Source organism: Sarcophilus harrisii, chromosome 1, assembly GCF_902635505.1.
Source record: "Sarcophilus harrisii chromosome 1, mSarHar1.11, whole genome shotgun sequence".
Lineage (NCBI taxonomy): Eukaryota > Metazoa > Chordata > Mammalia > Dasyuromorphia > Dasyuridae > Sarcophilus > Sarcophilus harrisii.
The window spans coordinates 367,558,395-367,583,918 of record NC_045426.1 but is presented as its reverse complement, the minus strand read 5'-3'; the positions used below and the strand labels follow the sequence as shown (position 1 = coordinate 367,583,918).

Here is a 25,524-nt window from a genome sequence, read left to right as displayed (position 1 = left end):
CTTGGTAAACGAGAAGGATTTTCATAGAGATGCAGGAAGGACATTTCAAGCAGATGGAATGGCTTAAGCCCTTTCCAGAGACATGTGGGAGAGCTATACAATTGGATTCAAGTCTCAGAAATGTGTGGATGTAAAACTGTCCCCCAGAGAACCAGTCTTATAATTTGCTTGCTCCTTACTCAGTCTCATCCAAAGTTCTTTCACATCTATTAGCTAACTGTGTAATTGTGTTTTTTTTTCTTTTTTTTTTCTATTTATTAATCACAGAAGCAGAATGAGCAGCCAGTCTCCAAAGGACATGTCTGAGACCCACAGCAGTCCCCTCCTAGTAGACTCTCTCTCTGACAGATGCAGACTTTATGAGTCAGAGTTCATGTGTCCAACATGGACCCCACGCTCCCCAGACACCCATCCAGGTCTTCCTCTCCTGGAAATGCCAGAAGAAAAGGTATACAATACAATTCTCTCATGACTGGTGGGTAGAATAGAATGGTTGTTGAACTAAATACAGGTAGATGTTCCAGCTTTACCTGAAGACAGCATTCGGAAAGGATGGGAGAGCACCCCTAGCAGCATTTCATAGAATCATATGATGTTTGAAGTATTAAAAGGGCTCTTTATAGATGAGAGTGATTTGCCCAGTTCAGATGGCAAGTTAGCAGCATAGCTATTATGACTGAACAATAGCCAAGGAATCACTTCATATAGCCAGATGGGAGAACATTTGCTAAAAAGTCCAAAGAATGTCTTGTGGCACACCTGCCTTTCATCCTACTACCCTCTCTCCTCAAGACCCTGAAAAATGAAAACAACATAGTTTTTAAAAAATGAAAATTACTAAATGAAATGAAATGAAATAATGAAATGAAAAAATGAAATGAAATAAATGAAAATTATTAACCACAGTCCCTTTTGTCCAAGATTCTCTGGTTAAGGCCCCAAGAAACTACCAAGGGAAGGGTAGTGAGAGGGGGGTCATAATTACCCTGATGTAGACATTTAAAGATTGGGAGCTTGTCCCAGTCATCATCAGCTCCCTCTGATCTCTAACCTAGTAGAGCTCATAGCCACATATCTCTGAAGACTCATTGGTAAGCCTTTTAACCAAAAGAAATACCTGACTCCTGTCTGCCCTGTGAATCCTAGTATAATAGAACAGATGAGAATATTCTAATATAGAAATCAGATATCTCGGGAACCTCTAGGATCCCATTAGAGAGCTGGGGGAGGTGGGGTGGACAGCCTGAGAATGATTGATGAAACACGTTCCTGAATGTAGATAAATCTTATATTTCATAATGTACCATCTCTTGGGGACAATAAGTTTTCCACACTTCATGCTATCTGATGAAGGATGTCCCCTAAAGAAGGTCACAGTCAGATCACAGTCCTGTTCTCCATCCCCTCTATGTTTTTGTTGACCCTAATCCTCTCAAACTTTATGTCTACACACTGAAGAGTCTTCTTAGCCCAAAAAATAAATGGAGGCAGCATGATACAGTTGAATGAGCACTGAATTTGAGGGCAAGAGACCTGGATACTAGATCTGGATCTTCCATTAACTAGATATGTGACATCATTTGATTACATCTATGATTTTCTTCTTATGCATCAACAATATAGATAGCAACCTTGTGGGTCACAGTCATTAACATATGAATCTCAGTTTTTTTACCTGCAAAATGGGGATGAAAAACAGCGATCTTGGTTAAGTTTCCTCCTCTGCTATCTAATGCATATGTACCTCTAGAGAAATGATTCAAATTCTGTGTCCCTGCAATTAAAACTACAAATTACAAAGATTACAGTGGTATCCAACATTGATAGGTGGAGTTCCCTAGACCAGTGAAATCACAAACTCAGTAAAAAAAAATTAATTTTTAAAAAAATGACTTAATAAGATAATCACTAAGGTTCCTTTCATTTCTGAGAACCTATAATTTTAAGGCGGGAGTCTTTGCTCCTTGCCCATTAGGGAAAGGTTGTTTACTAAGTAACAGCCTTAAAGAGTGAGTGTGACTTCCCAAGGTGTCTCAGGTGGCCCATGTGCTCCCAAGACACCTACTGGCCCCCTTGGAAATGTCAGAGGAAAAGGTACAAAGCTTAGCTCTTCTATGACTTTAGTGGATGGAAAAGGAGGATTGGATTAAAAAGAGAAAAGACTGAGGGAAGAGAATGCCTAGCACTCTAGGAAAAGCTCTCCCTCTGTCCATAGCTGGCCAGGGCTGACCCCACAAATGTGAAGAGTAGGCAACTAGTTTACAATTGTTCTTTCTGATGGGGAAAAAAATTCTCCCTTAACATTTCACAAAATTACCATCATTAGAGACTCCTTTGAATTGAGTTGTATTCTCCAGAAAGGTCTATTAAAAATATAAATGGAATATAATAACATAGCTTGGCTATGTTTTTCAGACTCCTTAGCTTCCATCCATCAAAAAGCAGGTCCTTGAGGAATTACCCAGAAATCAAAAGTTTGATGAAGGGGAGTTTGGAAAAGATCTAGAAAAGGGCACATTACATCCAGAAAGAGAACTATGGAGATTGAATATAAATAAACACATGCTATGCTCACTTCTTTTTTCTGTGTTTTTTTCTCTCTTGTGGTTTTTCCCTTTTGTTCTGATTTTTCTCTCTCGATATGATTCATAAAGATATGTATTTTTTAAAAGTTAACATGTATAACCAGAAAAAAGAAAGCAATTAATAAAAAAAATAATAAAGATCCTATCATATTCAAAAAAGAAAAAGGAGGTATTGGTTGGGGGGGGGCATAGGACAAATGGTGTGATGACTTATATAAGTACATAGGTGCATCTATGGATAGTGGAGAACTATAGAACAAAATAAAGCTTAAATTTAAAGAAAGGTTTTAAATAAAGCTTGTCCAGAGTATCCCTATTTTATCTCCAGTTCTTCTAGATCCTTCAGCTGAGACCAAAAAGAGCGTTAATCCCTCATAGCAATCCCTATGCCATCTCTTAATATCTCTGAACACATAGAGAATGATTGTCATCTTGTTTAGTGCCCTTTTCTCTACTTTCTCCTCATTCCAAAAGGGTCTCCGGTCAGCCATGGAGGACAGTCCCATGGTGAAAATTGAAAAACCCAAGAGAGAAAGAAGAGAAAACACCACATCCTATCGGAACTCAGCCTTTCAGGAGAGCAACATCAGCCTCTTCACAGCAGTGGGCTACCTCACTGGTGAGATGAAAGAGTGCGGCAGCTGGATCAAGGGTAAGATGAACCAAAGAACATCAGATATGACCTTGGCCCAGAGGACCTTCCTTATCCCTCAAGCAAGCTCTTTCCAAGGGCAGGTCCCATTTCCTAGTAAGAGAGAGAGATTTTCTCTTTCTTCCTGCACTAGCAAACTTAATCACAAATGTTCTCTTTATCACATCTCTTCCCCCACCACCACATAGACGTACTTATACACTAGCCATGGGGGAATGAGTAGGGAAATGATGCATCCTACAAAATCTTGGAATTATTTGTGTCCAGTATAATTTCAGCATTGATCATATTTGAAAATAATAAAGTCATAAATTTATAGCTGGAAGTGAGTTTAGAGATTACTTAATCTAATATCTTTCACTTTGCTGTTGAGAAAACAGCCTCAGAAAAATGACTTGCCTAAGATCATTTAGGTAATGGTAATATACTCCCATTCCCACCTATCCACTGCTTGAAAGAGCTTGGAGTCACCAACTACAATCCTTGTAAGATGGAGGACCATTATAACTTACCACTTGCCCTACCATTACACCCTTCAAATTCTCAAGTATTGTTATTTAACCTCTCACTGCATCTTAAGAACCCTTGAACTTTGGAACTTATCATTTTCCCTTCCACTAAATTTTCATGTAGTTATGCTTGGTTTAGCCGACTAACTAGCTGTGCTACCTTAGACAATGTACCACTAGGAACCTCAATTTCTTTTTCTGACCTAAATAAATTCTAAGATCCTTTCTACTTTAACCTTCCATGGATCTATTAATCTATATGAATCTAAATCTAATTCTATGAAATTATGAATTAGTGAATACCTTTGCTTTTATCTAGTCAAAAGCTCTTTAACCTTGAGTTTGTGAATTTTCTATAAATATATATTTATATGCTTGGATAACTATTTCAATATAATTAGTTTCTTTTGTAATGCTATATATTCTATTTTGTGCTTCAACTATAAACTATAGTTTATAGTTAAACTATATATTCTATTTTAGAATATATAACTATATATTCTATATATAATTATAAAACTATAAATTTTTATAGTTAAACTATATATTCTATTTTATTTAATAACATTATTCTGAGAAGGTGATACCACCTTCACTAAATTATCCCTTCCATGAACTTTGGTGTGGAATGGTCTTAACATTTACTTACTTGTTTTTTAACTCTTTTTTTAGGCTAGGCCAGCATGATGCTAATCATCCAGTTATACAATTTTTTGATTCATATTTTCATGGGATTTTCCCTCCCTTGTCTTCTTCATCTTTTCTCTCTTTCCAAATTTTTTCAGTTAAAGAAAAAGAAGTATCTGGTATAGCAAGTATATTCTAGAATTCTTGTTACCATTCCATCAAATTCTATCCCAAATATAGACTGCCTTGACAATCAAACCAACAGGAAGGACAGATAGTCCTTCTGCCTTTGGGCCCTGCTGTCTGATTTTTTATTAGACTACCTGTTTGTCTTCCCTGCAGTCCTGGACCAATGCTGATATCGCTGCTTGAGAAACATGGAATTGTTTTTTGTTTTTTTTTTCCTGTTATTTAATTCTCTACCCAACACTCTTTTCCCTGCAGGTGACTTTCTTTCTTGCCCAAAACCTAACTCACAATTAAGTTATACAGTACTACAGAGAAAAATATATTTCTTTCTTCCCCTACCCATTGTCTCTGCATATTTGTCTTGAAATGTCCATAGGACATATTTACCAACTGAGCCTATGACTGGAACCTCAAGACTTGACTTCCTCTAAATTAAATGCTAGGCTATATTTTCCCTAGGAACTGATAAGATAGCAGTCATAATGATTTTAATTAGCATTTCTGTAGGACTTTGAGATTTAACAAAATACTCGCTTCACACTAACTTTGAAAGGTATTATTATCCCCATTTTATAGTTGAGGAAAGTGAAGCTCATTGGGATAACACTAATACACTTGTGAATCCTCTGCACTCATCTCAGCTTCCTGCAGCAGGGATATGTAACTATAGGAAAAATATGAGGTGGATTTCAGTGCCTTAGTCAAGTGGATCTCTTTCAGATAAGCCAATGGCTGTCCAGTTCATCGACTGGGTCCTGAGGGGGACGGCACAAGTGATGTTTGTAAATAACCCAGTCAGTGGAATCATCATTTTCATTGGACTCCTCATCCAGAATCCCTGGTGGACAATCACTGGAGGCCTGGGGGCGGTGGTTTCTACCTTGACTGCCCTTGCCTTGAGTCAAGACAGGTAAGGTCCCTTCCTGTGGCTGGCTAGACAAAAGGGAAGGGATATTTATTATACTTGACCATGTCCAATCAATGAAGCATTTACTAATCAATTCCTATATGCCCACACTGTGCTAAGAATCATGAAACAAACTTACAAGACAAAAGGTCTGCTTTCAAAGAGCTTCTTTTTTAATCTAATTGTCTTTTTAAAAAAAAAAATGCTAGTATGAGATACAGTAAACAATAAAAATATCCAAATATTAATAATGCAAACAATATATATTACAGAGTACCAAATTGGGTTAGACTGGTGAGAGAAGAGTTAGTGAGCTGAATTATTGAGAAACTGAGCACCTTAGCAGAGTGGTGTAGGAAGGGTCTTTTAGTCAAGAAATCCAAGTTCAAATCCCAGTTCTGAAACTTATTAGCTATGGAATCCTGGAAAATAAGCCTAATTTTTTATTTATAAATATTATATAAATTACATATATTTATAAATATCATAAATTATAAATATAAATAACAAATTATTTAAAAATAAGAATAATAACACATGTACTACCTATCACACCAAGTAAGAAAAATGCTTTCTAAATCATATAAATCTGAGTTACTATGAAAAGTGGAGATAATAGGGAAGGCTTTCCAGGAGAGGAAAGAAGAACAGGAGGGGGAACAATGAAGGAATGTGCGGTGTCTATGGGAACAGTGAGGAGACCTTCTTGATTAGCACAGAAGGCTGGAGGTGGAAGGGAGGGACTATTGTCAGGGTGGAGAAATGCAACATGTGCAGCGACCCAGAGGTCATTTTTTGGGTCTAACCAGAAAAGGTGGGGAGTCAGTGAAGCTGAAACATGAGGTTTCAGCATCAGTTGTGTTATAACTAAGGTTTCCAGGACCTTTAAGGTATGTCTTACGTCTGAGATTCCATGCTTGCAGCTCCATGGAGAAATGACTTTAGCACCGTAAGCCTAATCTTTAAAAGGGGCCATTACCATTCTCCTTCTTTATACCTGAGTCAACAGCTCCTTAAAGATGCCTTTAGAGCAGGAGAAACAGAAGCCATTCCACTGTACAGAAGGATCCCATCCACCCGCATATTGACTTAGTTTAAAATGAACATTATCTGTTTGGGGGCAGCTAGGGGGTTCAGTGCACATAGTGTTGGGCTTGGAAACCCAGCTTCAAACACTTACTAGCTGGATGATCCTGGGTAAGTCATTTAACTCTATTCCCCTCAGTTTTCTCATCTGTAAAATGAACTGGAGAAGGAAATGGCAACCCATTCCTGCCGAGAAAACCCCAAATAGGGTCCCAAAGAGTTGGATACAACTGAAATAACTCAATAAAATTATCTGCTTTATTGTGTTTATTTTGTTGAATATTTCCCAATTACATTTTAATCTGGTTCAGGTAGAATTTGGGAATGTTGTGGATCACATGCACCCTCTGACTTAAACATAATAGATTGTGACTCAGGGAATCCAGTATTGCGGAAGGTTTTGCATTAAAGATTTTGTTACAGACAAAAAAACTCTGGATATGGACCTGATTCCTATGAGGGAACGTGTCATCATTGGGTCAAGTGGCAGGAGAGATTATCTAGTCCAGTCCCTTCGTTTTTCAGATAAGGAAATTGCCTCTCAGAAAACAGGAGTGATTTGTCCAAGATCAAACTAGAAGGAAATCACAGAACCAGAATTTGAATCTAATTCTTCTTACTCTAGAACCTGTGTGCTCTTGCCACTATACCACGTTGTCAGGTACAACCATTCATTAAAGACTATATGTGCCAGACACTAAGTGCATCTTAGTACCAAGTGTTTCATCATCTGTGGGCAATTCTTAGACACAAGCCTTCCTCTCTCCCCCCTTGGTATAAACCAGTCAAGCCCCTCTGCTAGGTGCTAGAGACTCACCAAAAAACAAAAACTCTACTCTTAGAACTTACGTTCTACTGGAATGATATGTACATATATAAGTTTATACAGAGCAAAATCAAAATTAAAACAAAATAACTAGAAGATGTTTATGGAAGAAAGGCTATGTCCTCTTAACCCTAAGGGGCTCAGGAAAGATTTCATGTTGAATGGAATCTTTAAAAAGTGAACGATTCTGTGAGACAGAAAAAAAGCAAAATATGCATTCTTGAAATGGGGAATGGCCAGCACAAAGACACAGGGGTGGAGGGCCATATTTGGTGAGCAGGGAGAAGGCCATTTTTTTCTAGATAACACAGTATTGAAAAGAATCAATATATCAAGGAGCCACAAAGATAGGTTGAATTATAAAGAGCTTATATTTTCTTCTGAGGGCAATAAGGAACCAATAGATTTTACTGAGTACAGTAGTAATATAATCACTAAAGAAATTCACTTTATTAGATTTTTTTTCCTTTTTCATGCTTTTTTCCCTTTGATCTTACTTTTTTAATGCAGCATGACAAATATGGAAATATATTTAAAATAATTGCATGCTTGACCTATATCAGATTGTTTGCTATCTTGGAGAGGGAGGGAAAAGAGGGAGAAAATTTTGGAATACAAGATTTTGCAAAGGTGAATGATGAAAACTATCCTTGCATATATTTGGAAAAATAAAATACTATTTAAAAATTTTTATGAAAGAAATTTGCTTTAGCAATTGTGTAGAGGATGAATTGGAATAGAAAGAGACTTGAGTTAGGGAAACCAATCTGGAGGATATTGATGAACTAAGATGGTGAGTGTATGAGTATGTAGAAGGGGTCAATCATGAGAAAGAATGAGAAAGAGTAATGTTGAAATTATGCAAAACTAATGGTGATCTTAACAAAAATAAGGAAATTCAGATGAGGGAAGTGGGGTTTGAGGGAAAAGATTATGGATCTTATTTTAGATGTGTTGAATTTGAGTTGCATCTAAGTCATTCACTTTGAAATTTCTGAAAAAGCATTTCACAACCGGATCTCAAGAAAGAATCAAAAATTAGATATATAGATTTATAAGTCATCTGCACAGAGGTAATAATTAAACCCAAGAGAGCTAATGGGATTAGTAAGAAATAGTCTGTGGAGAGAGAATATGAACATGAAGAGAATTAAGAAGAGAATATGAAGAATATCTTCTTCATTCATCTTCAAATTCATCTTCAAAATAGAGATAATATATATAGTTAATGTGTATAATATGGATAAATCAGAAAAAAAAAGACCAAGAAAGAAGGATCAAATAGGTACTATAGGAGAACCAATAGAAATCATTTTCATGAAAATCCAGAGAAGAAGATATTCAGGAGAAAAGGCTGCTTAACCATATCAACTGCAGGAGAGAACTCAAAATAAGGCCTGAGAAAAGATCATGCAGATTTAGTATTTAAGTGACTATTGGTACCTATGGAAAGAGAAGTTTCAGCTGAGTGATTAAGGTCAGAATGAAAAATGTTGAAGAGTGAAATAAGGGAATAGAGGCAATTAGAATTATTTCAGTTTGGCTGATAAAAGGGGAGGTTATATAAGATTATAGCTTGTAAATGACAGAATCTAGTGAAGAGTTTTTCTTTTTTAAGGTAAGGAGATATGAGTATATTTGAAAGCAGTGAGAATTACTGAAAGGAATTAGTACTTAGGGACTGTTTAGATTCTTTTTGTCCGACTCTTTTTGTACAGCAAAATAACTGTTTGGACATATATACATATATTGTATTTAACTTATACTTCAACATACTTAACATGTATTGGTCAACTTGCCATCTAGGGGAGAGGGTGGGGAGAAGGAGGGGAAAAGTTGGAACAAAAGGTTTTGCAATTGTCAATACTGAAAAATACCCATGCATATATCTTGTAAATAAAAAGCTATAAAATATAATAAAAAAGAGACCATAAAGCAAATTCATAATAAACAAGAATTGGTTGTATATTAAATAAATGGGGCAGCTAGATAACATAAGGGATAGCGTCTGGACAAGGAAGTGGGTGAGTCAGTTCACCTCTGACTCAGTTTCCCCATCTGTAAGATGGAGATACCACCTTCCACGGTTGTTGTGGGGACCATATGAGATGATAATTGTGAAACACTTAGCACAGTGCCTGGCACAAAGTAAGCGCTATAGAAATGTTATCTATTATTATTATATAGAAGAGAGCTAGGTGATCTGTAAGTTTTCTAGAATGACTCAGTTGAGTCATTTTACTTGCCTAACAAAATCAGAACATTTGATAAGCATAGAAAATAAAATTACACATGTAAAAGTGCTCTATAAATGCAAGTAAGTATTATTTTCATTACCAGTAATTATGCTGAAATTTGTCCTGTAGGAGTAGTGAAAAACTGGAAAATTAAAGAATTGCTTGCAACAATTCAGTTCAACAAATATTTATTAAAAAGTTTAAAATGAAAAGAAGAATAATTAACATTAGCTTCATCAATGGGAAAGAAAGAGTTCAGAGCTCCTGCTGGATCTAATTTCAAGATTAAGTGATACAGGAGATAGAACACTGGACCTGCTTTAAGATAAACAATCTGAGTTCAAATCCAGCTTCAAACACTTAACTGTGTTACCTGGGCAAGTTAGTTAATCTTTGTCTGCCTGGGTTTCCTCATCTATAAAACAAAAATAATAATAGCACCGATTTTCCAGCATCATTGTAAGGATAAAATGAAATATTTGTGAAGTGCTTTGTAAAATGTAATGTACCTTATAACTTCTAGCTATTATTAGCACTTATCACTATCATCATCATTATTATCATTTATCCCAAAGGTCTGCCATTGCCTCAGGACTACATGGGTACAACGGTATCCTGGTGGGACTACTGATGGCTGTCTTCTCAGAGAAACTAGACTACTACTGGTGGCTTCTCTTCCCAGTTACCTTTACCGCCATGACATGGTAAGGAAAATTCATACTCTTGGCTCCATATGTTTCCCCTGAGACCTAAGCTAAAGAACCTCAACCTGTTTATTCTTGGGCAAGGAAATCATCAAGGGTGATTTATGATATTACCTTTGTTTTAGGTTCCCCAACCCCCATGGGGATGGAGTCAACATATGTGCAAGTGATTAGGGACAATTAACAGCTCAGGTCACACCATGATCCAAAAGAGTAACTAAGACACCATATTAAGGTCAAACCAAAGAATACAATAAATTAAACAAAATCAAAGGGTGAGGTAAAAGACATGAAATGGAAGCCAGAACAGTAAGCCAAAGTCTGGAAAGGGTCAACACAGTCTAGTACAAGCTATTAGTGAATGGAAGTTTGTCTCTCAAAAGTTTTCTATTTGAAATACCATTATTATGTGGGTAAGGTAGAATGGTTATACCCATCTTCCTCAACTCTGCTCCTCACAAAGAATACTTCATGTTCTAGGGCTATCGAAAGGCTAAGGGCTTATACAAACCAGGTGCTAAAACACTTCATGTCTTTGGCTAATCCTCTCCACCTAGAATTACTATAATTACTACAAATATATTCATGGTATAGCTCAGATCTAGAATATCCCAAATGTAGATAACAGAACCCCCAGTAATTGAGAGAAAATGGGGTTGAGTATAAAACAATCTTTATTTCGCCCTATAGAAAATATAAAAGATATAAAGGACTTATTTGAGGCTGCACTGAAGTATAGAAGTACAAGAGAAAGAGTTCTAGATTTCATGTTAAGGGACATCAATTTAAATGTTGCCTCCTCCATTTATTACCTATTGTGACATTGAAGTATTTAGATGGCTCTGGTCCTGGAGTCAGAAAGACCTGGCCTCAAATGCCTACTAGCTGTAAATCTGGGCAAGTCATTTAACTCTTCCTGCCTCAGTTTCCTTAATTATAAAATTGGGTTAGTAATAGCACCTACCTTCATTATGAAGATCAAAGGAAATGAAGATTTTTAAAGCACTTAGCACAGTGTCTGGCCCACAGAAATTGCTAAATGATGCTTATTTACTCTTCCTTCCTCCTGATACTCTCTAAGGCTGTCAGTCAGCAAACTTAAAATTTTCAGACCAGGTTCTTTCATTGCTTTACTGTGTTACCTTAGACACACCTTAGACAATTAGACAAGGCTGACTTTACTGTGCTTTCAGCTGCCTCACATGTACAAAGGGGACTATGTTAGCAGAGTTTTGCATGACCCATAGAATTGTTGTAATGCTAAGATAGAGACAGAAAAAGAGACACAGAGAGAGAGAAAAAAGAAAGAAAGAGAAAGACAAGAAAAGAGAGGGATGAGAGAGGAACAGAGAGATAGAGGGAGGAAGAAAAAGAGAGGGAGGAAGGGAGAGAGGGAAAGAGACAGAGAGAGACAGAGACAGAAACAGAGAGAGAGAAAATATTAATAAGAATATTAATCTGTCCTATGAAATTAATGAAACTGAGGGAATTGAAAACCTCCTCATGATCAGGACAGAGATTGCTTGGAGCCATTTAATTCAATAAACATTTATGAAGAACTTCAAGACTTTACAAATATTGGCTCAATCCTAACAACCATCCTGAAAAGAATAAGTGCTATTCCCCCATTTGACAAAGAAACTAAGGCAGGCAAGTAACTTGTCTGGCACAGCTGATAAATGTCTGACGTTAGATTTGATCTCAGGTCCTCCTGGCCAAGGTGCTTTTGTCACTGATACATGTCTTATTTGCAATCTAGGAAGGCTACTAATTTAAAATATCCACAGTACTAAACAGATTATTGGATCTAAAGTAGATGCTCAATACATACTTATTGGTTGATTGATATACTGTTGTTGTTGAGTCATTTCAGTCAAGTCCAACCCTTAGTGACTCCAGTTGGAGTTGAAGTTTTCTTGGCAAAGGTACTGGAGCAGTTTGCTATTTCTGACTCATTTTACAGATGAGGAAATTGAGGCAAAAAAGGTTAAGTGACTTGCCCAGGGTCATACAATTAGTAAGTATATAAAGTCAGTTTGAATTCATTCAAGTCTTTCTGATTCCAGGCTTGGCACTATGCCACCTAACTGCCCAGATTGATATATTATTGGCAATTAATAGCCCAAGGATAATTGCCTACATCACTTATATGCAATAACAAAAGGAATAACAGAATAAGAGATCATCAGAATATAATAGGTTTTCAGATGTTATCTAGGTCCCATACACCTAGTCAAGCTGTGATCCAAAAGGATAACTAGGGTTTTTACTGAGATCAAACCAAGGAGTTCACTGAATTAAACAAATTCAGGATGTAAGGCAAAGCCATGAAATAGAGAGCAGAACAGTGGCCCAAAGTCTGAAGGAGGTCATTTTACAGATAAGGACTTAAATCCAGAGAAAGAAAGCCATTCCGCCCAGCCAAATAGCTACTCAGGGGAAGGACTGGAACTAGAAAATCCATATCTCCTGGTCTTGTGTTTGCCTTTTATCAGCACACTGTCCCTGCTCCCAGTCAGTTCTAAGGAGAATAATTTATGTTTCACATCTTTAAAAAGGAAATCTCTTTTATTTCCATCTTGTGAGGCTTTTAAAACAAATTGGCTTAACTTGGCTTGAATAGTATTTAATAACTGCCCAGAAGCACTTCAAAATGTGTTATAACATTTAATATCCTGAGTTAATTACTTTGCCTTTCAAAGCTTTCTTATCCTGCCCAGGAAAAAATAGGTGAAGTCCTGATCTCTGTGGGAATTTTCTTAAAGGCTTTCACATTCAAGAGAATGAAAGCAAGAAGACCTGTGTAAATCTTAAAGTTTGTGCATGAAGAAAATATATCTAAATAAACCATGCCATTAGAACCAACCTTATACAAAATTGTGAAGTTCTCAAAGTTTGTTTTCTGGGTTTCCCCAAATCTTCTTTTTTGAGTATTTCCTTTCCTTCAGGCACCAGTGTTTTTCAAGATGCCCATTATTCCCTCCTGTTCAGAAAGAAAAATAATAAAAATAAAGTAATTCATACTAAGATGCTTAGGACTTCATGTATTTTATTTTCAATGAAGGTTTATATTTCAGAAGGAAATATCTAGAAAGGGAAAGTTTTAGTTCAATAAAATGAATTTTACTCATGAAATTCCAGATCCTGGAAAAAGATAGTGAGACATACTTTTAGCAGCTTCAGTTAGTGAATAACAAAAAGAAGTAAGAAAACTTTGTTGAGACCAAAGAAAATTTACTTGTCCAGAAGCCTCCTCAGATATTCTGGACAATTGCATGTATAAAAAGGCAGTAATTTAAGAAATAGGGACAAAAGTGACAACAGAGGAAAAGCTTTTGAGAACTCAAACTAGTTTGGTCCAGCTCAGATATTTTGGAAAACTGTTGAACACTATGTTGCTGAGTCATTTCAGTCGTGTCTGACTTTTTGTGAGTCCTTTTTGTGATTTTCTTGGTAGAGACCAGAGTGGTTTGCCATTTCCTCTCCAACTCACTTTATAGATATAGACACTGAAAATAACAGGGTTAAATTAGTTGCCCAGGTTCACACTGCTGGCAAATGTCAGAAGCCAGATTTGAACTTAGGAAGATGAGCGAGTCTCCCTGATTCCAAACCCAGTGCTCCATGCACTATGGTACCATCTAACTGTATAATTATAACTGAGGAGAAAGATAAGAGATTTAAGATGTTACAAGGAGAGTCTTTGGTTTCTTTCTTATACTTGCTACTTATTTCCCAGAATTACCTACCCAAAGACACTGGGCATTCACAAATCAGAATCAATACTCTAGGCTAAGCTCCCAAAAGAGCATTTCTTCTATGAAGCAACCGCAGAGAAAGTAGAAATGACTGAGGCAGGTGGATAGTGCAATACTGTCCCAGGTCTAGAATCAAGAAGACCTGAATTAAATGCTGGACTCAAATACTCACTAGCTGTGTTCCTGACCAAGTCACTTAAACTTTCTTCATATTAAGTTTCCTTAACTATAAAAGAGGGATGTTATGAGGATCAAATACAGCCTTATCTCTAAAATGAATATAACAATAACACCTGCTTTCCGGGATTGCTGTAAAGACAATTATAAAAACCATCTAAATATTTAATAATAGTAATAATAACAAATGACAGTATTTGTAAAGCATTTAACAAGTACCTGGCACATAATAGGTGCTTTATAAATGTTTATTCCCTTCTTGTCCTGCATTACATCATTACATAAGAGCTCTTATTTTCCATGAAAAAGGTTATGTTCAACATCTGTTTAAGAATAAAGATTTCCAGATGAAATGACTGTATTTCTTTAAAGTTGTGACAGAAATATAAAAAATTTACGTGAACTGGAAAGTTTGTTCATGTCTTGGAAATAAGGAATTCCTTTAGTGACAGATGGAGCAGAGAGAATCAGACTGGGCTAGAACATTTACTAACTGTGGGACCCTGGACAAGTCACTTAATCCTGTTTACCTCAGTTTCCTTATTGGTAAAATGAGTAGCAGAAGGAAATGACAAACTGTTGTAATATTTTTGCCAAGAAAACCTCAAATGGGGTCATGAAGAGTCAGACAAACAAGTAACTGAAGAACAAACAACAGAAAATGAAAAGGATAGGCTAAAGAAAAAGGTAAATCTGATTAGAACACATTTGGTGATGAAGAAATGTAGTACAAGTGGTTAAGAATGCTATCTCAATAAATGTGGAAATATGTTTAGAAGAACTACACATTTCACTTATATTGGATTACTTGCTACCAAGGGGAGGAGGGTAGAGAGAAGAGAAGGAGAAAAATTTGGAACACAAGTTTTTGCAAGGGTGAATGTTGACAATTATATTTGCATGTATTTTGAAAATAAAAAGCTATTATCAAAAAAAGAAGAAGAAGAAGAATACTTGAATCAGGATTCTAGGTTTGAATCCTGGCTCTAATCTATAATAGCTTTATGACCATGGTCAAGTGACTTAACCTATCTGATCCTCAATTTCCCTATCTGTAAAATAGAGACAATAATAATTGAATCTCATAAAGTTCTTGTGAAGAAAGAGATTAATAAATTTTAAAACACTCAAGAAACATAAACCATCATGAATTTGTGGGTGGCTTTGATAATTTTTCATAAAATGACTTTTTTTCAGCCCAGTTCTTTCCAGTGCCTTAAGTTCCATCTTCAGTAAATGGGACCTTCCAGTCTTCACACTGCCATTCAACATTGCTGTGTCACTGTACATGGCAGCCACGGGTCATTACAACCTCTTCTTCCCTACAACTTTGGTGCAGCCCATCACCTCAGTGCCCAACATCACCTGGGATGAGATTGAAGTACCTCTGGTAAGTGTCTCCAAGATTACTTGGTGTTCCTTGATCACCCCAATATTGTGACTGATTCCGCCTGTTCTAAGTCAGGAGCATATTTCACAACTACTCTCCTGTGTCTACACTCTCTCATTTTGATTGTATATTTTCATATGCAGGATGTATATAACATACATACAATTATGTAGCTATGTATATATATGGTATATATGTGTACAGATTGACATGTACATACATATATATATTTATATGTGTGTCTATTGAAAGTGTAAGTATACACAGCCATATATGTCAGCCATCTGTGTATAAGTATATGTTTATATATATAAATGTGTCTAACATATATAATAGATAATATTTAAATATCTATTTATAATTGTATTATTTATTTATTATAATTTGTATGTTTTATGTAGTTTATACCTTTTATATAACATATAAAGATAAAATATGTATAATATATAAAGGATACATATATGTGTGTGTGTGTAAAAGTATAATAAATATACATCTCTATATACACTTATTAATTGTCTCTCTTGCTAGACTGATCTCCTTGAGGTCGAAACCTACTTAATTTTTTTTTTTTTTTTTTTAGCATTTAGCACAATTCCTGGCTAACAGTTAAGTGTTTAATAAAAGCTTGTTGATTCATTAAATTGTTAAAGTGAAATAACCATCTGATATTTGTTATCAATGCTGATTAAATTCATTAATTCAATCAAAAAAAGAATGTGACCAACACCATGCTAGATACTTTAGCAGAGAGAATTGGGGGGGGAACTAAAGAAATAGAAGAGATGTTTGCTATTCTCAAAGAACTTACAACCTAAGTGATCCACATGTACCTGTGACCAAGTTAGAAAAGTCATAGATCCCAGAATCCAAGTATTATGTTTTGTGAACTAAAATTTTAAATGCAAGGTGTTAGTGCAGAATCAGAGACATGAGAATAGAGGTATTTATCTCTTTGTGAGTCTACTAATTGTTGGAAATTGTCTATTCAAAGTATAACCTACACTTCTACCCAACTCAAGCTGCAGAACATTTCCTTCATTTTAGTGATATAAAAACAACTCTGCCACTTTATCCTACTGTAGGCCCAGACTCTACTTCTACCAGACCTACAATGCCAGACTAGATGGAAAAGTGCAACTAACATTTGTCTTTCTATCAGACAATTTGGACCCTGAACTAGAGGGAAGCAATATAATGTGACATTAAAAAAAAAATTACTAGATCCATACCCAGAAATCCTAGGTTTGAAAACTGATTCTTCTCCCTACTAGCTATTCGATGTTAAGGAAATCACTTTTCTCTGCCTCAGTTTCCACTTCTCTGAGATGAGCGGGTTGGTTTAAGTGAGAGCCAGGACTCTCTCTACCTCTCATGAATTATCACATGAAATATAACATTTTTGTGCGCTTTCTCTCTGGGAACTTGCTCTGTTTTTTCTTTGTGTTTTTCCATCTTTCTTAAGCTGAGAATTTTTGAGGTATAGAGTTAGGTATAGAGGGAAGGATATTATTTGGAAAGTTAGTAGTGTTCAGTAAATTTCCAAGATACACCTGGCTGCCTTTCACACCAGGGTATCAGGGGTACCTGGCTGGGAAGAACAATCCCCTGATACAGCTGACCAGTCTGAAATATGAATTACAATGGAGGTGACAAACACAGGCTCAGTTCCAAAGCAGCTTGTCCTCTCATTCTTCTCATTCTTGCCTGCTTGGGCTTAAAACCTCATAAAAATCTCCCTTTCCAGCTCAAGAAATGAATTTTGGATCCCCTCTGTATCCTACATTCCTTGGACATGGGCAAGGTGTTGGGAATATGGGGTGTTTATTTAGTAGATTTCCAGACTATTCCTCGGGCTTAATCCGGGTTCCTCATTATTGTACATAGTGTTTTCTTGGTGCCAGGAAATAGTGTTTGAATATTGGAAAGCTCCCTAGGTCAAGCTTGCCAACTAGCACAGGCCTGTCCAATAGAAACTCTAAAAGAAATTAAAGAGGCCTTTAATGAAAATCAGGCTTTAGACTCCAAGGAAATCATGACACCAATTCACAGAGCCTGTAGTCACGGGTCAGCAAATACTTGTCCATCTTTTCCAGCCTTTTTGCCCATCCCTCCTCTTCACACACTCTGTTATGACCAAGCTGCCCTTCTTGCCTTTTCTCAATTTCCTGTCCATGTGCAATGGTACCCATTGCCCCCCATACCTAGAATGTACTTGCTCCTTAAAATCTCCAATACCCTTTCACCATTTGAAAGGTCTATCTACAACCTATCCAGCTCTACACTATCCCTCTATAATAAGAGGAGAGGAAAAAAAGGAGGAATGGAGGACCCAAAGTCCTTGTCCCTAGAGTGTTTCCAATCTGATTGTGTAAAGTTACCTTATGTAGTCCAAATGGTTCATTTTACCTAGGTAAGGAAACCTGTGGCCCAGGTCACACACCTGGTGGGGAGCAGAAATAGAATCAAAGCCCAGCTCTCAGAAATTCCCAATCCATTGGTCTTTGCATCCAGGGGTCCTCAAACTATGGCCTGCAGGCCAGATGCAGCAGCTGAGGACGATTATCCCCCTCACCCAGGGCTATGAAGTCTCTTTATTTAAAAGCCCACAAAACAAAGTTTTTGTTTTTACTATAGTTCGGCCCTTCAACAGTCTGAGGGACAGTGAACTGGCCCCCTATTTAAAAAGTTTGAGGATCCCTGTTTCCCTGAGACAAGCCCTCTTCAGGATAGAAAGCAGGCTGCAAGAGTATATAACTGAAATTTCTAACTTTAAAAAGTGAATAGGAGATAAATCAGAATTTTTCAAAAAATCACAAGAAAGCAAGATAATTAAAATCTAGATGGACTATTACAGATTCTAAGTTCTGTAGAAGTCCTGGTGATGGAGTATGCATCATTTATGCATGTACTTGTATACATGTGTGAATATGCTAGGAACCTAAAACACATAAAAGCTCCATCTTATTTACTTAGATCATTTAGTAATAACTATGGGCAGAATTTCAAAAATCTTTCTTTCTGTCGGCTTCTTGAGTGAAGAGGTTTATTCAGGAAATAATGAGTTCCCCATCAATAATAGCTTTCAAGTAGAAGGTAGATAACCACTGTTGAAGATAGTATTGAGGAGAAGATTATTCAGTTATATATTGAACTAGATTCCCCAGATCTCAAGTTCTATTCCAATTCTGATATTTCACATTAATTTTTTCCTCAAAATATCTCTTAGTCATTTCTTTGATCCTTAGATTTTCCCATGTCAGTTTAGCTGTTCCTTGCCACATTCTTGTATTGCCACTATTGTCTCTAATTGTCCTTATTTCCCAATCCAGTTCAGCCTATTCACCTTCCTAATTTCCATCCTGTCAAGCTCCACCTCAAGAACTATGGAATGCTTTCTATCATCCTTTCTATCATGTGTTGACTTGACACGAGTTTTGTGAGGGAAAGAGGGAAGTCTTTATCTCTTGTATACCTCACAGAATCCAGAACTAGCCATAAGTAGCTACGCAATAAGCTATGATTGGTAGTTAATCTTGGCTCAATTAAGAGGCTAAAAGGGAAAAATCACGTCAACAACATACATTGATTAAGTACTTACTATTTGCTAGAGATTCTATTCAATTGTAAAGATATAAGAAGGAAAAAAAAGTCAAAACCATCTCCGCCCTGCTGAGCCCTGGGTTCTGGCATTGGCACTCCTACCAGCTATGTATCTTTGGGCAAATTACTTCACTTCATTTTCCTTCCCTATAAAATAAAGAGGCTGGGTTAGATCAAAGCTTCTTAAACTGTGGGTCATGAGAGAGTCACAAACTGAATGTAAGGGTCATGAAATATTGATTTATTATCAGTCTGTTTAATTTGTATACCTATTTTATATAATTATATACCAGGATTGGGTAAAAATTTCTTAGGTGAAAAGTGGTAGTGAATGGAAAAAGTTTAAGAAGCCCTGGATTAGATGATCTCAAAATCCTCTCCCAGTCAAATAACTCCCCAGGTATCAAGTTTTTAAGGAGATTCTTCAATGCCTTAGAAGCTCTATCATATATCATTGAACTTTCCCTCTCAAGATGAAAGTCCCAAAGACCTTGGAAACTTGCCTTCTAGTATTATACATGTTTAACCTATATCAGATTGCTTGCTGTTTTGGGGTAGAAGAGAGAGGAGTTTAGAAAAGAAAATCTTTCAGAAATAAATGCTGAAAATTATCTTTACATATTTGTGGAAAAATAAAATGCTATTGAGAAAAAAAGAAACTTGTCCTAAAGCTCCTATGCTTGGGCTGGCTGCCCAGGAATCATGCCTAGGATATGGGAATGTCCCGCCACTGGCAGAGGGAAGAGCTCTCTCCCTGTTAGCTAACTCCTTTTTCCCACAAGTGGGGGCCCATTGCCACCTTGTTCCACTTCATTACTTCCCCAAGGTGTGGCCCAAACAACACACATGTGCAGCAGTCCATGCTCCGTGGTGACCTGCCGTCCTTTCTGTTGATTTTGCAGCTCTTACAAGCCATTCCCGTGGGGGTCGGTCAGGTGTACGGCTGCAGCAATCCCTGGACAGGCGGTGTGTTCCTGGTGGCTTTGTTCATTTCCTCGCCACTCATTTGTCTCCATGCGACTATTGGCTCAGCTGTGGGCATGCTGGCAGGTAGAGTGAATACACTTTACAACTTTAGGGGATTCTTTTTACAAATGGTTGTTCCTGCCCCTCATCCCAATTCTCTGAAGAGTTATCTATAAAATCATGGGTGAGGTTGCCATTTCTTTTCTGTATTGAGTGACCAGTAGATACATATTAGGTACCACAGAAGGATGTGAAACTAAATGAAGATGGACTCTCTTCCTTTAAGAAGCCAGCTATCAGTTTGGAGAGGGCACACATAAACATAAACCATGGGAAAGAAAAGATCTGGAGACTTAAAAAGTTTGTACTAGCAAATTTAGTGCAAATGGAACACATTAATGTGTAGAGGAGGCTTGGGGACAAAAAGGAGAGTGAATCTAGAAGGCTTCCTGGAAAGTGGAGTTTTGAGCCAAGTTTTTAAAATGAATGGAGATTTATAGGAGAAAGCAAAGTATTGTAGGCAGGAGAGTGGTCTGCAATAATAATTAGAATGACCCCAAATTTGGATTTGATTTCAGTAGAAAAAGTTTTGATATAAAACATTTTCATAGAAAAGATGAATTGCCATGTGACCAAGAAAGGACAATAAGTAAACAGAGGCAGACCACGAAGCTTAACAGGAAAGTCATTTGGCTTCTTTCCCATGTCCCATTCCCCAATTTCTAGGTTCTTAAGTTAGGATGACCTTTGAATTTATTCCTGTGGGTGTTTTTGTGGTGGTGAAGATGGGGATGATGGGACAATCACACTCATGGAATTTACTACAAGGGCCTAATAAAAATACTCCATCTTGCTCCACAGCCCTGACAGTGGCCACACCCTTTGCAACCATCTACATGGGCCTGTGGAGCTACAATTGTGTCCTCTCTTGTGTTGCCATTGGCGGGATGTTCTATGCCCTCACCTGGCAGACACACCTCCTGGCACTCATTTGTGGTAGGTATTCTAGGATCTCAGGGCCAAGGGGCTCTACTTATTCTTAGTCACAAAATACACACTTAAAGTCATAGATTTAGATGTTGAAAGATTTGTAGAGATTGTACAATCCAACTCCTTCATTTTACAGATGAGGGAATTAAGACCCAAAGAAATTATACTCGCCATCTATGTGACTCTGGGGCAATTGCTTCAACTCTGTGGGCCTTGATTTCCCCATTTGTCAAATGGAGATAATACCCATCCAACATACCTCCCAAAGAAGTGATATAGATGAACAAGGCAAAATATTTGAAAGCACATTGAAAACATTACCAGCAATAAGAATATTTAAGGCATCATTCCAATGGAACCTTGTCTCATCCTACAGACACAAACAAGATAAAGAACATACTTTGTGACATTCAGTAGGCTGCAAATATATATTGATATCTACTGTATTATCAGCTTTCTGTATGCTAGGTGCTTTAGGGGATACAGAAAGAAGTGGAGCTTGGGTGGATGCTTGAGGAAGAGCAAGACAGTGGGAGAACTCCATGCAGGAGAAATCCATGAATAAAACTGCAGAAATAGTGATGAAGAAGTTATGTGCTAGGGGCAGTAAACACATGGTGGATGGTGATTTGAATTTCTATAGCAATTTAAAATTAGACAAAATATTTTCTTTGCAACAGTCCCATGAGATACATCTTGAAGGTATGATTCTCATTTTATAGATTAGGAAACTGAGACTTATATCAAGAAATCTCACCCAACCTCATTTAACTGCTCTTTGAAGACCTCTAGTTATAAGGAAATCACTACCTTAGTCAAACAACCAAGCTACAAGTAGTTAGCATCACCATCTCTGTACCCAGCTCCATGCTAGGGATGGAACACATTTCAAAAAGCATAAGCCACAGTTCCTGTCTTCAAGAATTAGCTTATAATCTAATTAGGGAGAGAAGATATAAAAGGGAGAAAACAGAACTAGCAACAAAAGGCAACTATAATATGAACCAGGGAAGGAGAAAGGGAGAAAAAGGAATAAGAATTTATACAGCTCCTGCTATGTGCCGAGCACTGTGCTAAAAAATAAACCCTTTACAAATATTATCTCATCTGATCCTCACAGCAGCTTTGGAGGTAGGTATGATTCTTGCCGGGGCAGACAACAGTTAAGTAGCTTGTCCAGGATCACCCAGCTAGGGAATGTCTTAAAATTTGATTTGAAATAAAGTTTTCCTGATGGTTTTTAAAATATCTTCCTCACAAAAATCTTGTGTCCTATATAAGTAATACAAATTATCATCATGCCCATTTTACAGGTAAACAAACTGAGGGTCAGATAGGTTAATTGATTTGTAGATGGCAAGTATTACAGATCACAAGCACAGTGGAAAGTCTGCTGGATTTGGAGTCAGAGGACACAAATTCTAATCCTGTCTCTGAGGCTTGCTTTTATGTGATATTAACCAATGTGGACCTCAGATTCTTCAACTGTAAGATCAAAGGGTTAGAATGGAGGTCTTATCTGCCTCTAAATCTATGGTTAACAAGGGTTGAAAAGAAGAAATATGTACCTTATGTCAGTGTGTAAGGAGAGGGGGCCAGGGTTGCAAGCATCTGCCTCCATTCTGCAGGAAGGACTTGTAGATAACTGGATCTCCTACCAAGGGCTCCCTCCCTCTGACTGATTAATCTTCTCTTCCTAGCATTATTCTGTGCCTACATGGGAGCAGCTCTCGCCAACATGATGTCAGTGGTAAGTATGGAATTTCTTGGGTAAATATGTACTTTTAATATTAATGGTTGTGTCCATGTTTCTGTTTAAATATATAAATGAGTCATATTTGTCTCTGTACCTCAAAAGGGTTCACATGCATGTGTGTGGTATGTATGCTATGGTCGGAAGAGAATGGTATAAGAAACATTTCTCTGGAGTCTCAATAAAGTGCCCATGTAAACAATGAGCTGAAAAATCCCGGGAAACAAATACCCAAAGGCACCAGGACCTTAGATCTTATAGCAGAGTTCTTCCAAGCCTGAATTCTGATAGGTCCCATTTGTCCACTGAAAAGAGTTGAGATTTACTCTTTTTTTTTCATATCCTTCATATATGTCTTCTGTGGATGAACCCCCATTCCTCCATTCCCATCAGAAAAATCAAAAGATTTGACAGTGAGCCCCCAAAACCTGATATTCTTATTTTCAGATTGGCTTGCCACCTGGTACCTGGCCCTTCTGCCTCTCCACCCTCATTTTCCTGCTTCTGACAACCAACAATCCTGCCATCTACAAGCTGCCACTCAGCAAAGTCACATACCCAGAAGCCAACCGGATCTATTACCTGACAGTGAGAAACATAGAAGAAGAGAAACGCCCCACTGGTGATTAGTCTGGGCCCCATTTTTAAAAAAAAGTTCTTTTTTCTGTGTTCTCCCATGTCATCTCCTTCCAATGTTAAACACATGCAAATCATCTATTACATCCCATGATGCTAATCTCTCTTTACCATCTCATATTCGTGTAACAACCCTTATCCCCACCACCAAAAAAAATCTGTAACTCACTTTTCATTGAAGATGATTTTTTCCTCCCTCTTTCCCCTTAATTCCCATAGCCATTCATCATCCTATATTAGTGAGAACTAGTAATGAGCTTGCTGTGGTTAAAATTAAGAAGGGCATTTAAAAGTTCATTGACTTAAAACAAACATTATTTTGTCTCTGGAAAGGTGATTAAGACATAATCCTATTGGAGTATTTAACTGGATAATAAATGTTATAAAATCAAGCTTGATTCTCTATCTATATGAAATCACTAGGGAGACAGTGGTACACATGTCAAGATAAGAAGCATATATATGAATTTCAAGAAAAGGTTTGTCCCTTAAAGGGAAACATTCCATCCTGGTCCATATGTTTTAAGCCAGAACTGGGTGATTTTGCACAACAGATCTGAGCCAGGAAGAGAATCTAAAAATTCAAGTGATTTTACATATATTCATATATATATATTAATTTTTTTAAGAGATGAGCATTAAAGATTAGCCAACTCTCAGTAGCAGAAAGGAAAGCAACAAATCCATTAATCAGAATGTTATTTATATATCTATTCAGGATGTTAATCATTTGTTAGCTTAAGTCAAATGTTTGGGTGCAGTTGTCAGTCTGAGAAGTTGTTGACCTAGTCTAATAGGAGGAAATTCAAACTGACTTAAAGAAACTCACATTTTAATCAAAGGTCATTAGTGATTGAAGAAAGAGGTAGCATCCCATTTATAACCAAAGAGCAGCCCAGGGAAGTGTGCTGGATATGATCAGATAGCTTGAACTAAAAATTTAGCTTACTTTCCCGTGTGACCTGAGGCAAAATGCTACCTCTATACACTCAGTTTCCTCAGCTGAAACACACACAAAAAAATTGGAGTAAATAATCTCTAAAGTGCCTACTAACTCAAAATCTGCAATCTTAGCCTTAACACTAAACTTTCATTTATTAATTTTATAATTGTTTTTCCTTGCCATTAACCAGAATTTAATCTTTACTTATATCAAATATGCAAAATGCAATGGGGAGGGAAGGGGGGAAACCAGGCAGCATTCATTCTGTGGATCCAGCAACATGGTCTGAAAGTCTGGCATCCATAACAATAAGTCTCATTTCTAAATATGAGGGCAAGGAATGAATCAAAACTAAGGCAGTCTCATACCATGGGTAATTGAATAGACATTTTTAAGAAATAAGAGAAAGAAATAAAAATAAATAAATAAAATGTGCCTGTAACAAGGAAGGAAGGAAGGAAGGAAGGAAGGAAGGAAGGAAGGAAGGAAGGAAGGAAGGAAGGAAGGGAGAGAGGGAAAGAGGACAGAAAGAAAGAAAGAAAGGGAGAGAAGACAGAAAGGAAGGAAGAAAAGAAAAACAAAAGACAAGAAAGAAAGAAAGAAAGAAAGAAAGAAAGAAAGAAAGAAAGAAAGAAAGGAAAAAAGAAAAAGAAAGGAAGAAAGGAAGGAAGGAAGGAAGGAAGGAAGGAAGGAAGGAAGGAAGGAAGGAAGGAAGAGAGCTCCCCATCAATGAAAGTGTTTCAGAAGAAACTAAATGACCCATTACCAGGGATGGCACAGAATATTGAGATTAGAGATTCAGACACAACAGGAGTTCCATCCTTGGACATTTACAATTGTCTTACCTTTTGTGGACTTCAGTTGAATGATGATTATGTTGCACTGAGCATACAATATAGAAGGAAATACTATAATATAGAGTACAATACCCTGGTCAGCACCCCAAAGTTCTTCACTACAAATTTGCTGCAAGACCTTAGACAAAC

The 25,524-nt window shown here is 37.0% G+C and overlaps 1 protein-coding gene across 1 annotated transcript; it reads left to right on the top strand.

Annotated features, from left to right (window-relative positions):
* LOC100928703 (urea transporter 2-like) lies at positions 1–24,988 on the top strand. The gene is made up of 9 exons (XM_031946009.1): positions 1–448; positions 3,060–3,237; positions 5,283–5,472; positions 10,194–10,322; positions 15,455–15,647; positions 20,153–20,300; positions 21,078–21,212; positions 22,907–22,956; positions 23,407–24,988. The coding sequence occupies exons 1-9, from the start codon at positions 275–277 to the stop codon at positions 23,587–23,589; spliced, it is 1,380 nt and encodes a 459-aa protein (XP_031801869.1). The 5' UTR covers positions 1–274; the 3' UTR covers positions 23,590–24,988.
* The last annotated feature ends 536 nt before the right edge of the window (positions 24,989–25,524 follow it).

Excerpts from the sequence above, each read along its gene's own strand:
- LOC100928703 (XM_031946009.1), top strand. The coding sequence starts at position 275 with ATGAGCAGCCAGTCTCCAAAGGACATGTCTGAGACCCACAGCAGTCCC. Across the intron at positions 20,301-21,077 it reads AGCTGTGGGCATGCTGGCAG|CCCTGACAGTGGCCACACCC; the intron begins GTAGAGTGAATA and ends CTTGCTCCACAG. Across the intron at positions 21,213-22,906 it reads CCTCCTGGCACTCATTTGTG|CATTATTCTGTGCCTACATG; the intron begins GTAGGTATTCTA and ends TTCTCTTCCTAG.